The sequence below is a fragment of the Patella vulgata genome, chromosome 4, assembly GCF_932274485.2.
Source record: "Patella vulgata chromosome 4, xgPatVulg1.2, whole genome shotgun sequence".
In the NCBI taxonomy this organism is placed as follows: Eukaryota; Metazoa; Mollusca; class Gastropoda; family Patellidae; genus Patella; species Patella vulgata.
The window spans coordinates 21711038-21731027 of record NC_065882.2 but is presented as its reverse complement, the minus strand read 5'-3'; the positions used below and the strand labels follow the sequence as shown (position 1 = coordinate 21731027).

The window sequence follows — 19990 nt, the reverse complement described above, 5'->3', positions numbered from 1 at the left end:
TTTGAATCGATATGGTCTTTATATACACAAATGAACAGCGTGCGCGCTCAAAAATATAAAGAAACATTTTAACAAAGTAGGAAACACAGTACAGCTTTATACAAATCACGTGCATAGACATAAATATAAAGTTAAAAACAATTTTAAAATTTAAAATGTCCATAATAAATAGTAATTGTATACTATTAATACCAGGGCCCTTATTCGCGAAAACATAAACTAAGATACAATCGAAATTTTAAGAAATACTGCAATTCGATTGGCTGACCAGTAAAACCAATTTGCATATATCCAATGAAGTTGCAGTATTTCTTAAAATTTAAGGGCCCCGATCTCTAAATTGTACATAGAATCTTTCCGAACTTTTCGAATTACGGTATATAGTATTTTGCTGTCCATCGTGTCATCCGTAAATATTTCTTTCCAGTATGATTTTATATTAAGTGTGTACATAATGAGTTAATTCATTCAATATTCATATTTGGTAAACATCCACTGTTGCGTTAATTTATCTGATTGACATGTCTTCATAATAGGTCCCCAATAATCTAAATCTAAACATAGCTTACTATTTACATGTTTTATCTGGCCTCTCTGTAAATATACAAAAATATTAGCTGATTAAACAATCGGTCGTTTTAATTTAATGTTTATTTTTGATTGGTGGTCTCGGGCTCGTTCCCAGTGTTTTCCAGAAAGTAGCTTACCTCGGAATTTTCCAACGTGGTTGGACTAGTGACGGAAAACCTAGCGTCACTGTAAGTTGCCTCATATTATGTCAGTCTTTGTTTAGGCCCTAAGCTAGCTGATCCCAATGGGCGCCGAATGCACCCTTTCCATTGGTCGCAAAAAGAAGCCAACGACCAACGCGCCAATCTCGTCGTGGGCGCCTCGCCAATCATGTCGTTATATATGAGGTGCCCCCCCCCCCCTCAAATGGCTTCATAATGTATCACACGATTAACGCAACAACTTGATGGACGTGTCGCCCACAACGGCGTGATCTGTGGAGTGCCTTAATATCGCAAATTCATCCTAAACCCTTCTCCAAAGGGAGGCGTGTCCACGGTGCCGTTCGCCCTGGACCGTCAAGTGTAGTTACATCGGCGCCCCCAGAAGCCCTCGCCCCCCCCCCCACACACACACACACACACACACTAAAAAGACATTTAGGATAGTTACGGACCTGTTCACTAACCCGCTTGTTGAAGAAAAGTAGAACGTTCATAACCCCATTTCATTTATCCCACTTTTTTCTGATGGGAAATATGACACGTGTATAATACACTAAGTTCTTCATTCTGATTCCAGCAGCGTATTGAAAGTACCGAATCTAGGTATTTCATCCGGTAGATTCCAACATAATAAATCACCGCCGATGAAATGTCTGCGACTGCAAGTCACAAGTGAAAAGTATAGTGTCTGCTAAGTCTTTTGCCGAATTCCCCCCGTCAGTGGTGCAGGACGGAGAATCTGATACGGTAGCTATCTAGTCGTTCGGATGGGAAAAAACGAAGCCCCGTGTACACATTGGCGAGCACGTAAAAGATCCCTTGGCAGTTTGAATGCGACGTAAGAGTAGGCCGTAGCACCACTGTCCGGGCAAATTTCCGTCATATAAGCACACTTCATCAGCCCAGTCGGAGCAGAACAGTAGGACGTTAAACCCCATTTCAATCCATTTTACCTTCACATGTGTCCATTTTTGTAATGACCCGTGCAGACATTTCTCTAAAACTGGTCTGGAACTCGAGGAGTATTCTGCCACATTAACACAATGTAAAGTAGTTATTAAAACACCATCTCTCGTCAAAGAAAAGCCCTGAAATACATTTAGGTATATGCCTTAAAGCCCCATTGCGCTAGAAGATCAATAGCCAGTTTCCTTATTTACATTTAACAAAAATAAAGACTGAAAAGTATTTTTTAAACTAATAATGCATATGTCTGTGATTAAAAAATAAGGGTTAGATAACATCTTGAACTCGATGTTCATCGACATAAATGAAATATAATTTGGGCGTTCTTTAAAGGTTATGAGGTGAAATCAATAGAACACAGTATTATTATTGTTTAGCGATGGCCTTTATGGTCTATTACGTGCATGACAACTGTACACGGAACCTTGGTTTATCGTCCCATCCTAAACGACTAAACGCTTTTCCTTGCCAGGCGGGCTATGGGCTTAAACAGAATTGTCATAGGCCATAGTAGTATAATAAATCAATATAACCACCTGTATTAAATATTTATAATGACAAATTTCTGCAAATAAATCTTGTGGTCCTTCATATAAATAGCCATGGTTATCGAGACAACGCCCTGTCAAAATATTCTGGACCTATTATAAAAAAAGTGAAAAAGGGAATGACTGCCACTTTTAATAAATTCTGAATAATCAATAATTCTAATACGCAGACTACAACCATTCATGAATTGAACGGCTTAAGCTATCTTATTATTTTCTAAAATACATTACCTTAGTTTAAACTAGAGTAAACTATAAACCTTAATTAAATTATTAAACCAAATGCCAGATTAATTTGATGAAAATGAAATTTGTATATGCTCGTATATCTTACCGACCCCCATGCAGCTACATCCTCATTATACACCAGTAAACCTGGCCATATATTACTTAAATACCGACGAAAGGGGTGGCAACTCATTCGGGATTTCTTCCAAATTTGTTTACTCAAATCGCCAGCATACAGATCCTGAAAGGAATTATAAAAGTTGTGACAGTTAATTATCTACTCTAGTAAGTGCAGGAGGAACGCACTACACGTAAAACACCGACCGTAGAGAACTGTATACTTACATTAGCAAAATTTTGTAAAGCCCCCCCCCCCCCTCCCCTTTATTCAGCTGTGCTGTGATGACGGTATCCTATAAGTACAAACCTGATTATAATAAATATTCATGCTTTAGTAGAATTTGAATTATTGAAACTGACTTACCGTCAGGTTGTTATAGAAATCATAAACAAACTGTTTTAAATTTGGTTCCATCCAAACTTCGATTGCTCTTTTATAATTATACAAGTCCAGAGTAGTATCCTCCTGGTTTGGAATATGTCCAATTTTAGAACAAGGAACGTGAACAAGGCGACCGCCACACAACCAAACCTTTAATAAAAAAAAGATACCAAGTCGCACAGGCATGTGAAGTCATAGTCCTAAATTTTATATCTTTACATATCGCACTATATACGGAAATAAAAAAGAAATAGCAAAGCGGTTGCCATACGCCCACACTTTGCGCAGGGGGTGGGGTGAATGGGTAACCTGTGCGCGTTTGATCATAAGGTCATAAGGTCTGTTATTGAGTCTAGTGGCGTGGTTTCGATTCCTCGCTTGTACGTCACAAGGAGAAGGGTCGTAGGTTTTCTCCGGGTCCTCCGGTTTCCTCCACTGCTAAAGACCCCTACGCGCTAGCGAATTATTGAAATAAAATTGAACCATGTTAGTCCCGAATTTTGTGTTGAGGCGACGACAATGTACGCGGGCCCGTAGCTAGCGGGGGGAGTGGGGCAAGGGCTTACGGGGGAGCCGATGTACCTACACTTCACGGTCCACGGCGATGGACGCGCCTCACTTCGGAGAAGGGTTTAGGGTGCTCTCCCCCCAGAAAATTTTGGAAATAGGGTTTGCGCCTGAGCAGAGGAAATATGAAAATGACGAAAAATTTCAATTTTGAGGCTAAATTTGCGATATTAAGGCACCCCACATATCATGCCGTTGTGGGCGCCCCATCAATCAAATTGTGGTAAATCGTGTGAATCATTATGGGACCTCTCACCATTTGGGGGGCGTCTCATATAAGGACATGATTGGCGAGGCGTTCCGCCAAGTGACATTGGTTGGGCGCCCACTACGAGATTGGCGGGGCGCCCAACCAATGTCACTCGGCTTTATGGAACGCGGAGAAGTGAGGCAGCCCCCCCCCCCCCGACCCCCACTTCCTCGCTACAGGCCTGAATGTGTGGGTGTATAAAAAAGTGATCGATTTTCACTGTTTCCGTTAAGTTTTACTGATGTCGTTCCATTTGCATGAGAAGATTTTTGCACCTATGAACACCAATCAATACCAAAATTATTACGATATAACATATTACCCTCCAGGACAGTTCTATATATTGACTTCCTCCCGATGAATGCATACCCACGTCAAACTCTCCAAGATGGTAGTAAAACTTCCTGTCCACAGCAAAACTGGTTCCTGTCATTATTATTCCTCTGTACAAAAGTTAAACCATTTTTAAAATGTGACAATGAATGCTCCCACCAGAAAAAAAGTTGTCCATGGAGTCCATGAACTAGCCCTAGACTAATATACCGGGTACATAATATTATGTTGATCAAGACCGGTTTAGGTATGGAAATTAAAGACCATATTGTTTACTTGCTATTCATAGACAAAATCATGCAAGTTTAAAATGTTTCTGTAACAACCCATATAAACCTTTCTATGTTAAATTTACAATTTCATATTTTCTAAGAAAGTCAAAACATAATTATTTATATGTCTTTTGCTCAATATATAGGTTGTCAACTCACTATTATACGATCATAGGTATCATTCTCACACTTAAAACTCGTTTACACCGGAAATAATAACACAATTACCTCCCAATTACCTCCCTTGTTTTCTATTCTCCACCATGGAGTAGCTATCTCAAACGTTTGAATTTGAAGATGAAAATGATATTTTTGCCAATTTCTCAACTGGCAATAGTGAATTATAGGATTAATAGGATTATTCTTTAACAAGGTAGGACTGTTTATAGATATCATCTATTTTAAGGCTTTATTTTAATAAATTTAAAAAATATAACTTAAAAAGGTGAAATTGCAACTTTAAGGAAAGACACCAGTCAAACTAAACATTGGTCTTCCTTATTTAACCAACACTCTAGATCTGTACCGTGAAACATTGAATATCGATATATCCGGCAAAATGAACATTTATTTGGGGGGGGGGGGTAACTGGGGGAGAAAAATGTATTTTCGGCGACAAAACAGTTTTTAGACGTCTCTTTCAGTTAATTTTAAATTTTAATTACATGTATAGAATGACCTTTTTGAAGTGATATAGTCTCTACTTACGGATATGGCTGGGTGATATCCTGCTCAGGTGTATCTTTCCTATATGGTATTATGAATGTAGATAGAGACCAATCAAAACCATATTGTTGCTGCGGGAAATCTTCTTGCCAACTGTATTCAAATGTAGTAGAATTTATGGTGTCTATTACACTCAAAGCCACAGTGTTTCGGTTCTGCTGTATTTCGTGTATAAGCGGTTCCAACCTAAATTTAAACAGGTATTATTACTTCCAACAACAAAATTAATCTACTTAATGTATATACGATCATGTTCCAACATCAATTATCGAAAAACCAAGTACTGGCCTTAGACAAGCATTTTGAAGACTTGGATGGAAACTTAAAACAAATTATGCATACAATTACAGTATAACCACATTCCTGTGTTCACAGATGAGTCTTTTTCAGAGCGAGCCAAGGTGCTTTAGTGAGTAAGGCGCGGGTTCGTTAACCTGGAGGTCCAGTGTTCGATACCGATGATGGCCGAGAAAGTTCCTCTTCATTTTCGGCATGGTTACCCTTTGCCAGTAGTGCAAGGCGGAGAATCTGGCAAGGAACGTCTAGTCCCTCGGGTGGGACGAAAACCTGAGGTCCAGTGTACCCCCTGCCGTGCACAAATAAGAACCCTTGACAGCTGGAATTAGAAAAGGCCGTACCACTGCTGCCCGAACAAAAGTTTCCTCATTAGACCGGATATGGGGCAGAAAAAAATAGGACGTTAAACCCCGTTTCATTTTCTTTGCAGGGGATCGAATTCAAAGAAAGGCCGATAAATACATACCGCATCTGCTTCGTAAAGTAGAACAAAAGGTGTTAGCAATGTGAACCTTATTGAAGCTAGGAAGTGATAAGAATATTATGCCTCGTTCACGACACCCATCTCGCCTAATAGTTAAATTGAACGGGAGCTTGGACTATCAGCGAAATTGTTCCTTCGGGAAAAAAAATATCTTGTTCATCTAATAATATCTAGACTTTCATAATAATATCAGTGTTCCCCCAAAACTGCATAACTTGTCAAATGGCACCTTACCATTGGTGGTTGACTTCTACACAACAATCTAAGAAGACTACGATGTCCGCTGTGGCATGCTGAAGACCAGTTTGTTTTGCTTGTAATATTCCCGCCCTGTCTTCTACTCTAATTAACTTGATTAATTCATTTGAAAACAGCTCCTCAATACATCTAGCTAAATCATACCTCATAAAATCTATATAGAATAGCAAATATTATAATAAAAGATGTTCAAACAGGTTGCGCGATTTGACATTCGTTAATATTTTTTTAAATTTAAAGCTAATTTGGGAGCAAGACATTCTTCTTTCCCGCCTATTGCCCCGTGTACCATCGTGTGATGACTGCTCCTAGTTTGACTCGGTGCAATTCGTCTTGTTACAAAATAAGTGGCCGCATTGTGGCAGCTTTATGTATTACTAGCAGGATACCCGGCTTCACTCGGGGGTCATAACTCCGAAACCGGAAGTGGTAGACTAACGCCACCTGGCCTATGTTACTCCCAGGTCCGAGCTACCCCAATACCCCAAATTTCAGACTCGGGGCAGGGCTAGTGTAGCCGCCAACCCCGAACAGACCGGCTTCGCTCGGGGATCATAACTCAGAAACCGGAAGGGGTAGACTAACGCCACCTGGCCTATGTTACTCCCCGGTCCGAGCTACCCCTATACCCTAAATTTCAGACTCGGGGCAGATGTAGCCGCCAAACCCGAACAGACAGACTTCGCTCGGGGGTCATAACTCCGAAACCGGAAGTGGTAGACTAACGCCACCTGGCCTATGTTTCTCCCCGGTCCGAGCTACCCCTATACCCCAAATTTCTAACTCGGGGCAGACCTAGTGTAGCCGCCAACCCCGAACAGACCGGCTTCGCTCGGGGGTCATAACTCCGAAACCGGAAGTGGTAGACTAATGCCACCTGGCCTATGTTACTCCCCGGTCCGAGCTACCCCTATACCCCAAATTTCAGACTCGGGGCAGACCTAGTGTAGCCGCCAACCCCGAACAGACAGACAGACAGACAGACAAACGACAGTCACAAATATATAGATAGATAGACTAGCAGGATATCCGGCTTCGCTCGGGGGTCATAACTCCGAAACCGGAAGTGGCCGGTCAGAGCTACCCCTATACCCCAAATTTCAGACTCGGGACAGACTTAGTGTAGCCGCCAACCCCGAACAGACAGACAGACAGACAGACAAACAGACAAACAGACAAACAGACAGACAAACGACAGTCACAAATATTAGTATATATAAGATAAGATATTGGCTATTTCTGGCAATGAATATAGTTGTTTGGTTATTCGAATGTTTTATGAAGTGACAATTATTAAATCAATGTAAGGATACTGTCCTTGGAAAGAAATGAAATGAAATGAAAATGGGGTTTAACGTCCTACTATTCTGCCCCGCCTGGGCTAATGAAGACGGGCATACCCCATACAGTGTGCTATGAGTGAAATTTTGCCCGGACAACGACGCTCCGACCTACTCTTATATCGAATTCCAACTGCCAAGAGATCTTTTACTTGCACGCCAATGTATACACGGGACCTCGGCTTTTCGTACCATCCGAACGACTAGACAACTGTCCTTGTCAGGCCCTCCGTTCTGCACCACTGACAAGAGGAAACCACGTCGGAAAATCCCGATGAACGTTCTCAGCCAATGCAGGGATCGAACACGCGACCCCCAGACAAGCGAGCCAACGTCTCCCCTGGCAAAGAAAGAACACACAAACTGTATGTAGACTTTATTTTAGAGCGTGGGGATTTTTTCAATATTTTTTTTTTTCTTTTAAGTGTTTTCAAAATTTTGTTTGAATTTACCTGAAGTACTGGCATCATCTATGATGATAATTTCTTTAATAAAATGAATCGTGGTCCTTGTAATAATACTATATATAGTACGGAGTAAAATTGATGGCCATTCATTATATACACCAATTATTATAGATACCGTTTCATTGCTCAAATCATAATCCTTTTCTTTACACCTGTAACAATAATGTAAATATTAAATCATCAAATTGTATTATGAAACAGATGTCCACCCCGATTTTATTGAAGCCAATCACGCCTTCGCACTGGGAGGGGGGGGGGGGGTAATTAACTGGTTAAAATGTCCACTCACGTCCGTCTTTAGGGGCTAGCACGGTATATATGTTTGTCAATAATTCTCTTGTACGTTGGGATCTTTGGAAGTTGAGGGTGAGGGGAGACCCACAATGTTAAGCATGTTACCTTGTCACGTACAACCCTTGGATCAAAAAAACTCAGACGGAAGATCATGACAGGCGCCGCTTTGGCCTATACGGTTTCGTTACATCAAACTAACTATCGATTAGCTCAAAACAGTGATGGGTTATAGTCATGGATGTCAAGGAGCCGAATATCATTGTCTTGTAAAAACCCTCGCTATTTACTCCACACCAGAAATGTTTTACACTGACAAAGGAAGATTAAAATTTATACAAAACCTTTCATGTCTGGAATCAGGAACATTTCTATTGACTGGGATAACATCACTTAATATTAAATCTTGTTCGACAAACCCACCAGTTGTCAACTCTGGCGTTTTTCCATTGCCATCAGTAATTTTAATGTTTTCTTTCCGATCAATTAAAAATGCCAAATCATTAATCCGGATTGGTTTAGAGCTGGAGAAGTAAGGGCATCTTATAATGGCCTGTTCCTTTTTTAAAAGGGTTACATAAAATATGAAAATCCCGAATACACTGGTCACTGCTATAGTCACATACCGTTCCCATAATTTCATTCTTGATATAAAAGTCCATATTCCATTCCAAATGCTAAAAACATGTAATGTGTACATATCCTGTTTGCATTGATATACAGTATATATATCATTCAAGTTACAATGCACAGAAACTGTTGCGAACAGACAAGACAGACAACGTTAATTCATGTTTAAAACTTGGAGTAAAGGAGAACGCTATAATAATGTTTTCGAGTTCTTGTGTACATGTGAAATCAAATTTGGATAAGGTTGGCTCTATGCGTTTAAGGGAGAAACTTTAAGCAAACATGAAAACTTCTTTGTTGAACACCTGACCCTCACGTGTGTTAGTCCGGCCACAAATATAGCTCAGTAAAATTTGTAGTATTTCGATAACATGTTTGCTTCCAAAGAGATAAACATTTCAAAATACCGAGCAACGTAAACCATTTTAACAGTTTCACGTATTCAGCTTCTAAAAAAGACAAAGTAAATCCCTAAACATCATTTAAATTATTATTATACGCCTACAATTTGTGAGGGTTGCGAGTATGTTGTCACCGGTTTGACTGCCAGTCTGTTAACAAAAGTACTCAGTACTATGAAATGAAATGAAATGAAATGGGGTTTAACGTCCTACTGTTTTGCTCCGAACTGGGCTAATGAAGACGGGCATACGCCATACAGTGTGCTATGAGGGAAATTTTGCCCGGACAGCGGCACTACGGCCTACTCTTATATCGAATTCCAACTGTCAAGGGATCTTTTACGTGCACGCCAATGTGTACACGGGACCTCGGTTTTTCGTCTCATCCGAATGACTAGACAGCTGTCCTTGTCAGGCCCTCCGTCCTGCATCACTGACAAGGGGAATACTCAGTACTAAGTACTCAGTACTATACGGATCGGATATTTTGATATTTTTAGAAATAAACCCCCAGGAATTGTTAAGCGGGTAGTTTAGAAAAATCTATCGAAATTCACAGTCTAGTGTTTGTTATTGCCTTATAAAACCTTATAGTTGTCTGATATAATCTTTGAATGGCATTTAGCGACTGAACATAATATAACACAACACAGTTCTATGGATAACAATCAGTATATTATATACACACGACGTTTCGACAAGAATTTTTCCTCATTTGTAATTTGTATGCTTCATAACGACCAGTGAATACTTGTCGAAACTTTGTGTGTATATAATATAGTGATTGTTATCCATAGAACTGTGTTGTGTTATAAACCTTATAGTTGTTAGATTCCGCGACTTTTCTTTCAGGAGTTATCCTATCCCCTTTGCCGAAAACGCTCTGAAGCATTTGGAAGAAGGGGACGAACCCAATCGATATTCTGCGAATTTCCGGTCCGGAGTTATCCCCCTTTGTCAAAAACCTTGTGAACGCGAAATAGGCTATACTCTTTAACGGATTTCTTTCGAATTTGATGGGAAGCATTGGGGTCATGAGAGAATTACCCTTATCGATATAAAGCGTTCTGCGGGGTTATCAAATTTGCTCAACATCCAAGTTCTCTTTCCGGATAATGCTAGGTTCCCACTATCATCATTTGTGCTACGACTGAAATCATGGTTTTAAACGCGGAGTAATCGTGGTGATCCTATCATATTGAGGTAAGTCGAAGGCATATTGTTGATCGTTGTCGAAACGTATCCGAACGTATCTGCACGTAGCAGATCGTGGACTGAATAGGGACAATCGCATCGTAACGCATCGCACGACAGTGGGAACCTAGCATGAGCTGCAGTCCACACATATTTCCACGCATTGCGAGGCTATCTTTTAACAACATATCGATTTATTCACATTATATTTACAATTTTTGCTGGCATTCTATTTTATTTGTTTATGACTGTTAATAAAATCCAATAAATACATTCAACAACATTAATTTGTATCCGTCGTGTATGCCCAAGCTCTGTACATCTGGCAAAATCGCCGAGGAATAATTCCAAGGACACATAAGCCGATCCCCGATAGATTTTAGCAAATGTTTTATTGACTTTAAAATCTAAAATAAACGTTTTTCATTTTGTTTTAAATTAAAAATGTAAAGAATTTAGTTTTAAGTTTTAATATCAAACTTTAAGATGAACAATTGGGTCCGCTCCAACCTTGAAAACATCTGCATATATAAGCGTCTGAAAACTCGTTTTTCTGCTGTTCTTCGTTTATTGAATTCATATTACGTCTACATTCGTCATCTGTCCCATTTTCCTTAAGGTTAAGTTGTGCTAACGCCTCGTAGTCCTTTCGGACACACCTTCCATTACTATTGCAGTTTTTCTGACTGCACTGTTCAAAAAACGTTTCGGTTGATTTTACGTATGGACCAAGTACGTCTTTAATATACTTCTGCATGTTTAGGCACTCATCGTGCAAATGGAACATAGCACTGCTTCCCCAAAACACGACCCCAGCCGCTCCCATATCAGCCGGTTCCCTAATAGCAAGATCAAGATCGCTCTGAAAATAAAAAAGAAAGGGGATTTCAAAATTAACTAATATACATATTACAGTCCTAACAGAAAAGGTTATTTTATTTAAAAAGCATACTGGTTCAAAGCAAGCTATAATCACTAAAACGTTACAATGGTTTCTATTGATTTCACACCGCCATCTTTATGTGTTTTCGACAAATAAATTAATAGCAATTCTACCTTTTTCTTTATAAACCAGTCCACGCATTTTTCATAAAAAATAATATTCGGGTGTGCTTAATAAGAGTCTTTACATTAAAACAGTACATCTTTTGGGATTTCATGTAACAATCTGGATTGCTGTGCCTTTAAATTAGAAAGTTTTAAAGAGATGGACATATCGCAACTGGGGACATTAACGCTATTGTTGCCTTTGTATAAACCAACACACCAAATACGGCTAACATTTAAACCACCAAAGAGTCTGTTTTCCGGCCGAACAGTATATTTCCTGACATTTTAAAGGGGCTAAACCAGTTTGACATAAGTCAAAATACAAGTAAAGAATTAGGTTGATCTGGTGTGTTATCTTGGAATTGTTTAGTCATGTCAAAAATCAAAGTCAAATCGATATGCGCAATTGTCCAAGGAACAAGCATGTCAAGCTTCTTGTCGATTTTACTTGAATTGGCGGAACCTTATGCGTTTGTCGAAGAGCGTCGCCACCAATAGCGACAACAACAAGATGAGTTTATAGCGCTTGAACTAGTCCCAGTAAAAAATATGTTACAATGTCTACCACTGTTTATTATTACAATAATGATAAGCTTCATGTCTGGTGCAGTCAACAGTCTGGGCCCTGTTTCTCGAAATCTTAACTAAAGATAAAATCCAAATTTTAGTAGATACTTCAATTTTGATTAGCTAGGCACTAAAATCAATCTAATATTATTCAATTAAATTACTAAAATTTGGATTTTTATCTTAGTTAAAATTTCGTGAAACAGGCGTCTGGCTGCGATTGATTCGTTCAGATTTCACGTAATATAGATAATATGAATACCTGATCAAAGAAATGATTTCCACTCTGGAATATGGCGTACGGTAGAATAGGTGTATTTAGTCCAGAAAATTTGGCCTGTACTCTTGCTGTTTCATTTAGGATTCGTCGTATGGCGTTATGTACGCTTGTATGATTAACCGCCGGGTTGAAGTATATCCTAGGATACAGACCACTACTGCCAGTAAATAACCATCCCAAACTAAAATTAATTTTTCATAAATTTATAAGTTGGAAATTCTACTCGTAAAACAAATAGTTATACTCATAAGACAAATATTTATGTTAAGCATCTCAAATCATGCGGTTTCATTTACCTCTCTCGATATATTACTGGACGGCACCAGACCTGTCCTAGTATGATATTATACTCTAAGAATCCAATGTACTGTTAATGTAGAAATATTGTCATTGCGACATTGTTTTCAAATTTATAGACAAGGAATAGAGAAACATGGTGGCATTATATTGTATTAATTAATGTCATTAGCAAGTTGTGGGATTCAAACATATGTACTTAAATCAAATTAGTGAATGAATGACAGATTGTTATATATAAAAAAGTTATAATTTGGTAAACATTAGCTGGTTCCGTGGGAATGAGAAGTAAATACATAACGTGAAGTGGAAGCAAAGACGACAAGTGAAAATACTAGACGATCACAAGGCTAAGATATGTAGTAAGAAAAGATGCATGGGTCATACGCCGAAGGTGGCGACCGGTTTTAGCATGTCCTCCGCTCTCCACGTCTGACAGAAGACCCATGGTGCTACATTAAGACATAGCTCTTACTCGTCATTAATTCGTGTAGTAACAGCAGCAGGACAGACTATTTCAGCAGCTGTAGGAACTCCCCAACAACGGGGATAACCATAATAACCAAAATATCCCGATGGACGTAGTTGTCTAACCTTATCTAAAGTACCCAGCATGAATTCCCTGAAAACAAAACAAGGTTAGAATCTGTTATGGTCCGTAGCTATATAAACAGTGCAAAAAAATTAAAGCAACTTGCCCTTCTCGTGGCCATTTATACAGTAAATATTTTGTTAATGATTTCATTGAGATACCTTCCAAATTGGATTTGAATTTTTAAGGGTTCGGTTGCGATCCCCGCGGCCCCTCTTCCTTACCTTGTTCCGCGCTTGCCTTTCCAGTGAGGCTTGATTTTCGATACCATTTTTATTTTTAAATTATATGTTAGTAAGCTTTATTTTAAGAACAAAATGAATATTTTTATAAATCAATGCCAATATTAAATTGTGTTTATTTTAAGAGAAGACATACTCACTTGGCCCCCGTTTCAAATTGTTTGATTGCTTCTGCAAAAATTTGAGTATTATTTGTCCATGTTGGATGTTGTTGTTTAACTAAGTTGATTGATTTGGCTTGATAAATTCTTAATCCGGAATAATCTGTTTCCCATTTCGGACGCCATGATTCGAAGTCAAGAACGCCAGCTCCAGTAAATCCTACGTCTGGTATTGAGCGTGCGGTGTCAGTTACAACTTTAGCTAAATGTGAAGCCAAATCTCCTTGCTTAAATGGAAGAAAGCAAATCATTCAGTCATGTTCTGGTAGATAATTAATTTTTTTTTTAGAAATTCAGTTACTTGAAATGTATTTTACATTGATATAAATAATATAGTGGTTTTGGTTTTGTCCGATGTCATTCTTGAGCTTTGACTTGGTACCAGGTTTCCCTTATTCGTGGGGGAATTACCAATTGCTACCGGTTTGTTCATTGCCTGTTCGTATGTTAATCCCCTCAAGAATGCGTAACAACTGTTATTATTCTTTTCAACCTTAAACTGATACTGCATCTGTTGTATGTGTATTTTTCTTTATTAGTTATTGTTATTGGGCATATTCGGAGTACAGAGTTACATAATATTACTTGTATCGATATCAAAAATAAAGGAGCTATGCCTCTGATTTAGGTCAAAAATAATTTGGCTTACTGTGGTGTGCCATTTAGATTAGTGATGGAGCAACCTTTACATCAGTGATTCTCAACCAGTGTGCCACGAGATTTCCTAAGAAAATGCGAAAAACCATGTGATCCCAATTGAGTATTCACTGGTGTCTACTCGCAAGTTCATAGCTGTGATTTTCTTTATTTAGTTTAAGTCATTCTATATGTCTATGACTAATCTGTGTCTAGAGTGTCTACAGTTGTCTATGACTTGCCATAAAATTCAAATATTTTTCATATATATTTAGCAAGGTGTGTCGCTATCTTTTCATGTGTTCCAAGGTGTGCCGTTGGCAAAAAAGGTTGAGAACCACTGCTTTATGATTAAATACTTGTTTGGAAAGATTAAGCAAAATTGGACTTGTTCACAAAATAAGGGACCTTAAAATGACTAGATCACTTTGATTCCGATCAAAAATAAAATCGTCCATTTCATTAGAATTTACATGTTTGTTTTGAGGGATGACAATCTGTCTTCGGTGAAAATTTACGTTATTTTTGATCGGAATCAAACTTATCTAGTCATTTTAAGGTGCAATATTTTGTAACTAAAAGGTATCGAGTCAGTTACAATCGGGGTGTTCCCACTTAGCCGGCAGGCTTTGATGTCAAATTTTGCCGCTACTCCAGAGTTAATCCTAGAACAATGGTGTTATAAACTATAGTCCATATCTTTTTTAAGACTAAAACTGTATTGATTTTAACAAATTTAACTTTTATTAAATAACCTTAAATAGCTTACACATATAAAAATATATTGATTTTAACAAATTTTTATTAAATAACATTAAATGATTTACACATATAAAAATGCATTACAATTTACACATTTAACTTTTATTAAATAGCATTATATAATTTATAAATAAATGCCTTACAACATAACAATCATTTTACAGCCCCACTAAATAGGAAATATTTTTTCCATACCGATTTACACTTAAAAATTAAAATTAAATGGTATTAAACGTCTTACTTAATTTTATTAAGAGGGATTAAGAGCTCATTAACGCTGAACACTAGTGAACAGTTCTTGAGTGACTACTTTTAAACAGACTATAGTTTTAAGATCAATCTGCCGGCTAAGTGGGAACACACCGTTACAATCAATCCTATTGGGTTTATTTGTTTGTAAATAATTAGTGGTTCTATTGTTTTTGATCAGAAATAAAAATTCAATCAGTTTGTATATAAATATATATCAGAGTCGGACGTAAAATATAGAATCTACTAAGGACCATTGTTTGCCGAACTTATACTTACTTGTGGAACACCACCATTTACCAAACTTCCATCTTTATTTATTCGAGGAAAAATTCCAATGTTATAAAATATAACATTTTCCTTTCCAAAAAACTGATCACCGGGATTCGCCGTTATTCCAAAATCTGAAAAATCAAAATGGATGCCCCGTTTATCACAACCAATCGAGGGCACGTTCCAGACAACAACGAACGGTTTTGTTGGAACAAGTCTTGGTCCAGTACACCCTTTTGGTTGACGCTTTGTTTGGTTTTCTTTTTTATTGAACTCTTCTTTCGTTTTCAAATGTAAATTCTGACGTTTCCTTTTCAAATTGATTCTAAAGTTTTCCCGTTCATTATTTTTTCTCAAAAGGCTGTTTCTCCGATCAAAATGATGCTTATGTTTTCTCCTGGCGAAAGAAGATAACCCAGTAATTCCAGTGTTTAAATCCGTTGACTCGTTGTCAGGATATACAAGATCTCTCCTCTGTCCGGCATGGTTCTGGATTTCAATATTAACAGCAGTCTCATATGTTTCAAGTTTTATGACATCGCGAGAAGATGGCTCCTTGTTTGTCTGAACGTGTATTAGTCCTATATAAAAACAAATCAAACAAAACTTTGCCTTAACCATACCGACGTCTATCAACAAATAAACAATATTTATGACTATATAAATCGGCTACCCCCTGGATGAATATATTCCTAAACCCTTAATCACATTTGTTTATATATGGTTCACCCATTACTTTATCTCAGCTTACGTTTGATATAATTTAATAAGATAGTTTATCTATAATGTAATGAAGATAACATTGATAATAGCGTGGTTAGCTGCTGCAATCTAGCCATATATTTCTCTTTACCTGTTTATAGAGCTTGCGTAAAGTAAAAAAATATAAATATATCACTTCGCATTTCTTTTTTAAAAAAATGAATGATAGACACTATTGACATTAATAGTAAGTCCAAGAGGACCGCACTGCACGTAAAACAAAAATCTACAAGATAAACCTGCGGACAAGACAGAAAATAGACATTGCACCAAATAAACAAATATCAAATCAATATATTAATGGAATGTTAAATTTAAACAAGTATTCGTCGATTATGTCAATGGTTTTAAAAACATATTTTTAGGACTGACAGACAAAATACCGAATTTTACGGGCGCTCGACCTAACAAAAATCTGCACGTATACAGACAAAAACAGCATACAAAACAGGTCTCATAAGTTTATGGAACTTGTAGCATTAATAATTGCAGGATTGCTAAGGCCAGTAATCTCGAGCTACGAGAACGTAGCTAAAATAACCTATACTGATCATGATGTGTTTGTTTTTAGATACGATTGGATGCCTTTAGTTTTACCTGGCAAACTTAACATCTTAAAAATAATTAATTTTATACTGGTAGGAATAATTAAACATTCCCAGTCCAATGTACTATATTAATGTAGTGAAACAACTTTCGTTATCTACAATTATTAGTAAACTTAATCAAGTGGTGTTTTAACAAAATTGATACGGCCATTCATAATTACAAGGTTCTCTACTTGCAATTTTAAATAGTCTAAGTAGCGTATTTAAAATGAAATTAAAATGAATGAAAATTTTCTATTAATTCATATTGCGTCACCTCAGAATTAAAGTGTTCTATCTCCACTTTTAGGAGAAATGGAGTTATTATAACCAGTAATTAAAATAACTTCAATATTTTACAGAAAACAAATTACCAGCACATATTTTAAAGAATTATAGGAGTAAATCACATAATTTTATTGTCCTATCTCATTAATGAAAGCAAAATTTAGAGTTATAATGTTCTATGTCCGATATCCAATGACACTGCCCAATAACAGTCACGTGATCATTTTCCAAAATGGTGTCTGCTAGGCTTAACCTGTCTAAGGTCATTTTAAAGGATGATGAAGGATGATGAAGAAGATGATGTTATGAACAAGAAAGAGTGAGTACATTTGAAAACTACAAACTATATCACTAAAATTGTAAAGGTAGAAACAATTAAAACATTAAAATATACCAAAAACACTCTGATTAGTGTAGCCTTGGAGATAGAACAATCTAAATCTAATTTCATCTTATTTTCAATTTGGCGCGTAGACATAGGCTTTTAATTCTTCTCTCATTTGTCATTCATTGTTGTATGTCAAATTTTATACTTTGTTTCATTTTAGGTCTGATATTGTTAGATTTATTCCTAGTGGAATTCAGCTTACACCCAATTAAGGGTATTGTCTGATAGTTCATCTGATACAAATTCGGACATTGATGATGAGGTAGCTGACCCAACCTTTGAAGTTAATGCTGTTGCAGAAACAGACCTGGAAACGTCTGTAAATGAAGACAAAATATGCCTTTCCTTCATTTTGTTATCTAAGTTCATATAGGCACGGATATATTTAGTTCCGAAACTAAAATCAATGTAAAAGAAATGAAATGAAATGGGAGTTTAAAGTCCTACTTTTCTGCACATGAATGGGTTAATATTACTGATAAATGTAACACTATCTTAGTATAACAGAGATCAGTTTCGTAAATATATGGTTTATTTACATAGGAACAGAATACAACATTAATACATCAATACTACAGAAACTAGACTATACTGGAACTAAACTACACCGTAGCACATATAACTATATTAAATCCACCATTCTGCCCCTCTGCCAAGGCAGCGGCTGAACGCGGGTGAGTCCATGCACTCGTCCAAGCCTCTCTTCTCCGCCCGTCTGTGGTCCTCTTTAGTTGACTGCCTAATTGTCAGTAAACTCCTCAATATATACCCTCGGACGATAGATAAGACACATGGTCAACCATACAATTGTCTCTTTTGTCTAGTCACGGCATGCTTACTGACCAGTGCACATTCCTTTGAAGTAAAGCGGAACGTGTGCACAGATCATATGTAGCTTGTAAAGGACATATTGAATTAATTACATGTTTAATTACAACACAGACAATCGTGACTTAAGAACATTGCATACAGAGTTAAAAGGTCAATGTTATATATACTCTTCAAGAAAGGTAGGGGATATTGGAATGCAAATACATATGCAGGTTGTGATATGATAAATAGTCATGGACATTTGACTGACATGCTTTAAGAGTATGTTCACAGATGAAGAACTTATCGCCCAAACAGAACCACTGAGTTGCATTGTCAAATGTGACACTTAAGGAAGGGTTGATGAAAACTGCCGCGTTCTGGTTTATCTATCCATGTTTGCTTTCCTATCGGTTCTTGCATAAGATTTACTGTTTAGCGTATCTTTGCTTTAGTGTGTTACGTTTAATTTGATCGGGAGACTTGTTCGTCGACATAAACGTCAACTGACAACACTGCAACATCCTTACAATGTTTTATATAAAACAAGTCACACGGAAAACTTTCTTGAAGTAAGAATAGTTGATCGTAGATCCGAGAGAAATATTAATCCAAATCTATTGAGCCCTTTGCCAAAAATCAAAAGTATTCCGATATCAAGTGGATCTTTACTTAATCAGGATAAAATTAAAAACCTCTCTGCAATGTAAAAATTTATGCCTGCTGTAGATCGACAGTATGTTAAGGCTATTTGTAGATTATAAATAAGTAGGGTCGCCTGTGCAACATCGTGGGGTTTCTCCGGGTCCTCCGGTTTCCATGTGTTAGTCCCGAAATGACCTAGTTTGTGTCGAGTGGACATTAAACCCCATTTCTCTCTCTCTAGATTATGAATATTTCGAGATGTAAATATGTTATCAATAATAAAGACTTTGTTGTTGGTGTTACTTCATCTTGTATAACCTGTTCATGGTATTTCAATATTATTATCACAAATTAACTTTATTATCTTGGAAACAAAAAGACAGGAGCGAGTTGTTTTGACAACTTTAGTAATAAAGGGTAATTAAGTGCTTGTATTTATATGACACAGATAGTCATTGACATCAGGGTTTTGACAAATTCCCTTTCAAAATTGAGGGGGTGTGGCGGTCGAGTGGTCTAACACATGTGCTTTACATCATAAGGTCTGGCATTGAGTCAAGTGACTCAAGCTTTTATGAGACAAGGAGTAGTGTCCCCTGCCCAACCTCTTGGGTTTTCTCCGGGTCATCATGTTCCGACACACTGATAAAGACCCTACGTGCAAGTGAATTATTAAAATAAAAGTGTATCATATGTTAGTCCCGAAATGGCATAGTTTGTTTTGTGTGGACGCTAAGTTCTCTCTCTATAACTTGAAAAGGTTAGAACTATAAGTTGTGCTTATTTTCATATTGTTTGGCCAAATCTGCCAATATGGGCATGTTACCATGCTCAGAAAGACTATCTTATAGGATAATATTTGTTTCAACATTGTCAGGTTCATGAATGTAGTTTAATTATACGGGTATGCGTT

At 37.4% G+C, this 19990-nt stretch overlaps 2 protein-coding genes across 3 annotated transcripts; both read right to left on the bottom strand.

Annotated features, from left to right (window-relative positions):
- On the bottom strand, positions 1–9086 carry LOC126818433 (inactive polypeptide N-acetylgalactosaminyltransferase-like protein 5). Of its 2 annotated transcripts, XM_050545844.2 has the most exons (10): positions 8608–9086; positions 7958–8124; positions 6142–6319; positions 5109–5312; positions 4118–4238; positions 2961–3128; positions 2583–2717; positions 2237–2341; positions 1688–1822; positions 1–594 (listed from the first exon to the last, which is right to left on the bottom strand). In XM_050545844.2, the coding sequence occupies exons 1-10, from the start codon at positions 8961–8963 to the stop codon at positions 469–471; spliced, it is 1695 nt and encodes a 564-aa protein (XP_050401801.2). In that variant the 5' UTR covers positions 8964–9086; the 3' UTR covers positions 1–468. The 2 variants fall into 2 exon arrangements, with proteins under 2 accessions (XP_050401801.2, XP_050401803.1); XM_050545846.2 differs by lacking the exon at positions 2237–2341.
- Positions 9087–10716: 1630 nt separating this feature from the next.
- On the bottom strand, positions 10717–16204 carry LOC126818142 (hyaluronidase conohyal-P1). Its single transcript, XM_050545360.2, has 5 exons — positions 15604–16204; positions 13657–13904; positions 13158–13304; positions 12368–12566; positions 10717–11350 (listed from the first exon to the last, which is right to left on the bottom strand). The coding sequence occupies exons 3-5, from the start codon at positions 13295–13297 to the stop codon at positions 10970–10972; spliced, it is 720 nt and encodes a 239-aa protein (XP_050401317.2). The 5' UTR covers positions 13298–13304; positions 13657–13904; positions 15604–16204; the 3' UTR covers positions 10717–10969.
- Between the last annotated feature and the right edge of the window lie 3786 nt (positions 16205–19990).

Bases quoted from the DNA above. Each gene is read 5' to 3' on its own strand.
- LOC126818433 (XM_050545844.2), bottom strand. From the start codon at position 8,963: ATGTACACATTACATGTTTTTAGCATTTGGAATGGAATATGGACTTTT. The intron at 8,125-8,607 runs GTTTTGTATAAA...TTATTGTTACAG, and splicing joins CCTGATTCCAGACATGAAAG to GTGTAAAGAAAAGGATTATG. The intron at 6,320-7,957 runs GTAAATTCAAAC...TATTCTATATAG, and splicing joins AGATGATGCCAGTACTTCAG to ATTTTATGAGGTATGATTTA.
- LOC126818142 (XM_050545360.2), bottom strand. From the start codon at position 13,297: ATGCTGGGTACTTTAGATAAGGTTAGACAACTACGTCCATCGGGATAT. The intron at 12,567-13,157 runs GTAAGAGCTATG...AATTAATTTTAG, and splicing joins ACTACACGAATTAATGACGA to TTTGGGATGGTTATTTACTG. The intron at 11,351-12,367 runs GTATTCATATTA...TTTTATTTTCAG, and splicing joins GAAATCATTTCTTTGATCAG to AGCGATCTTGATCTTGCTAT.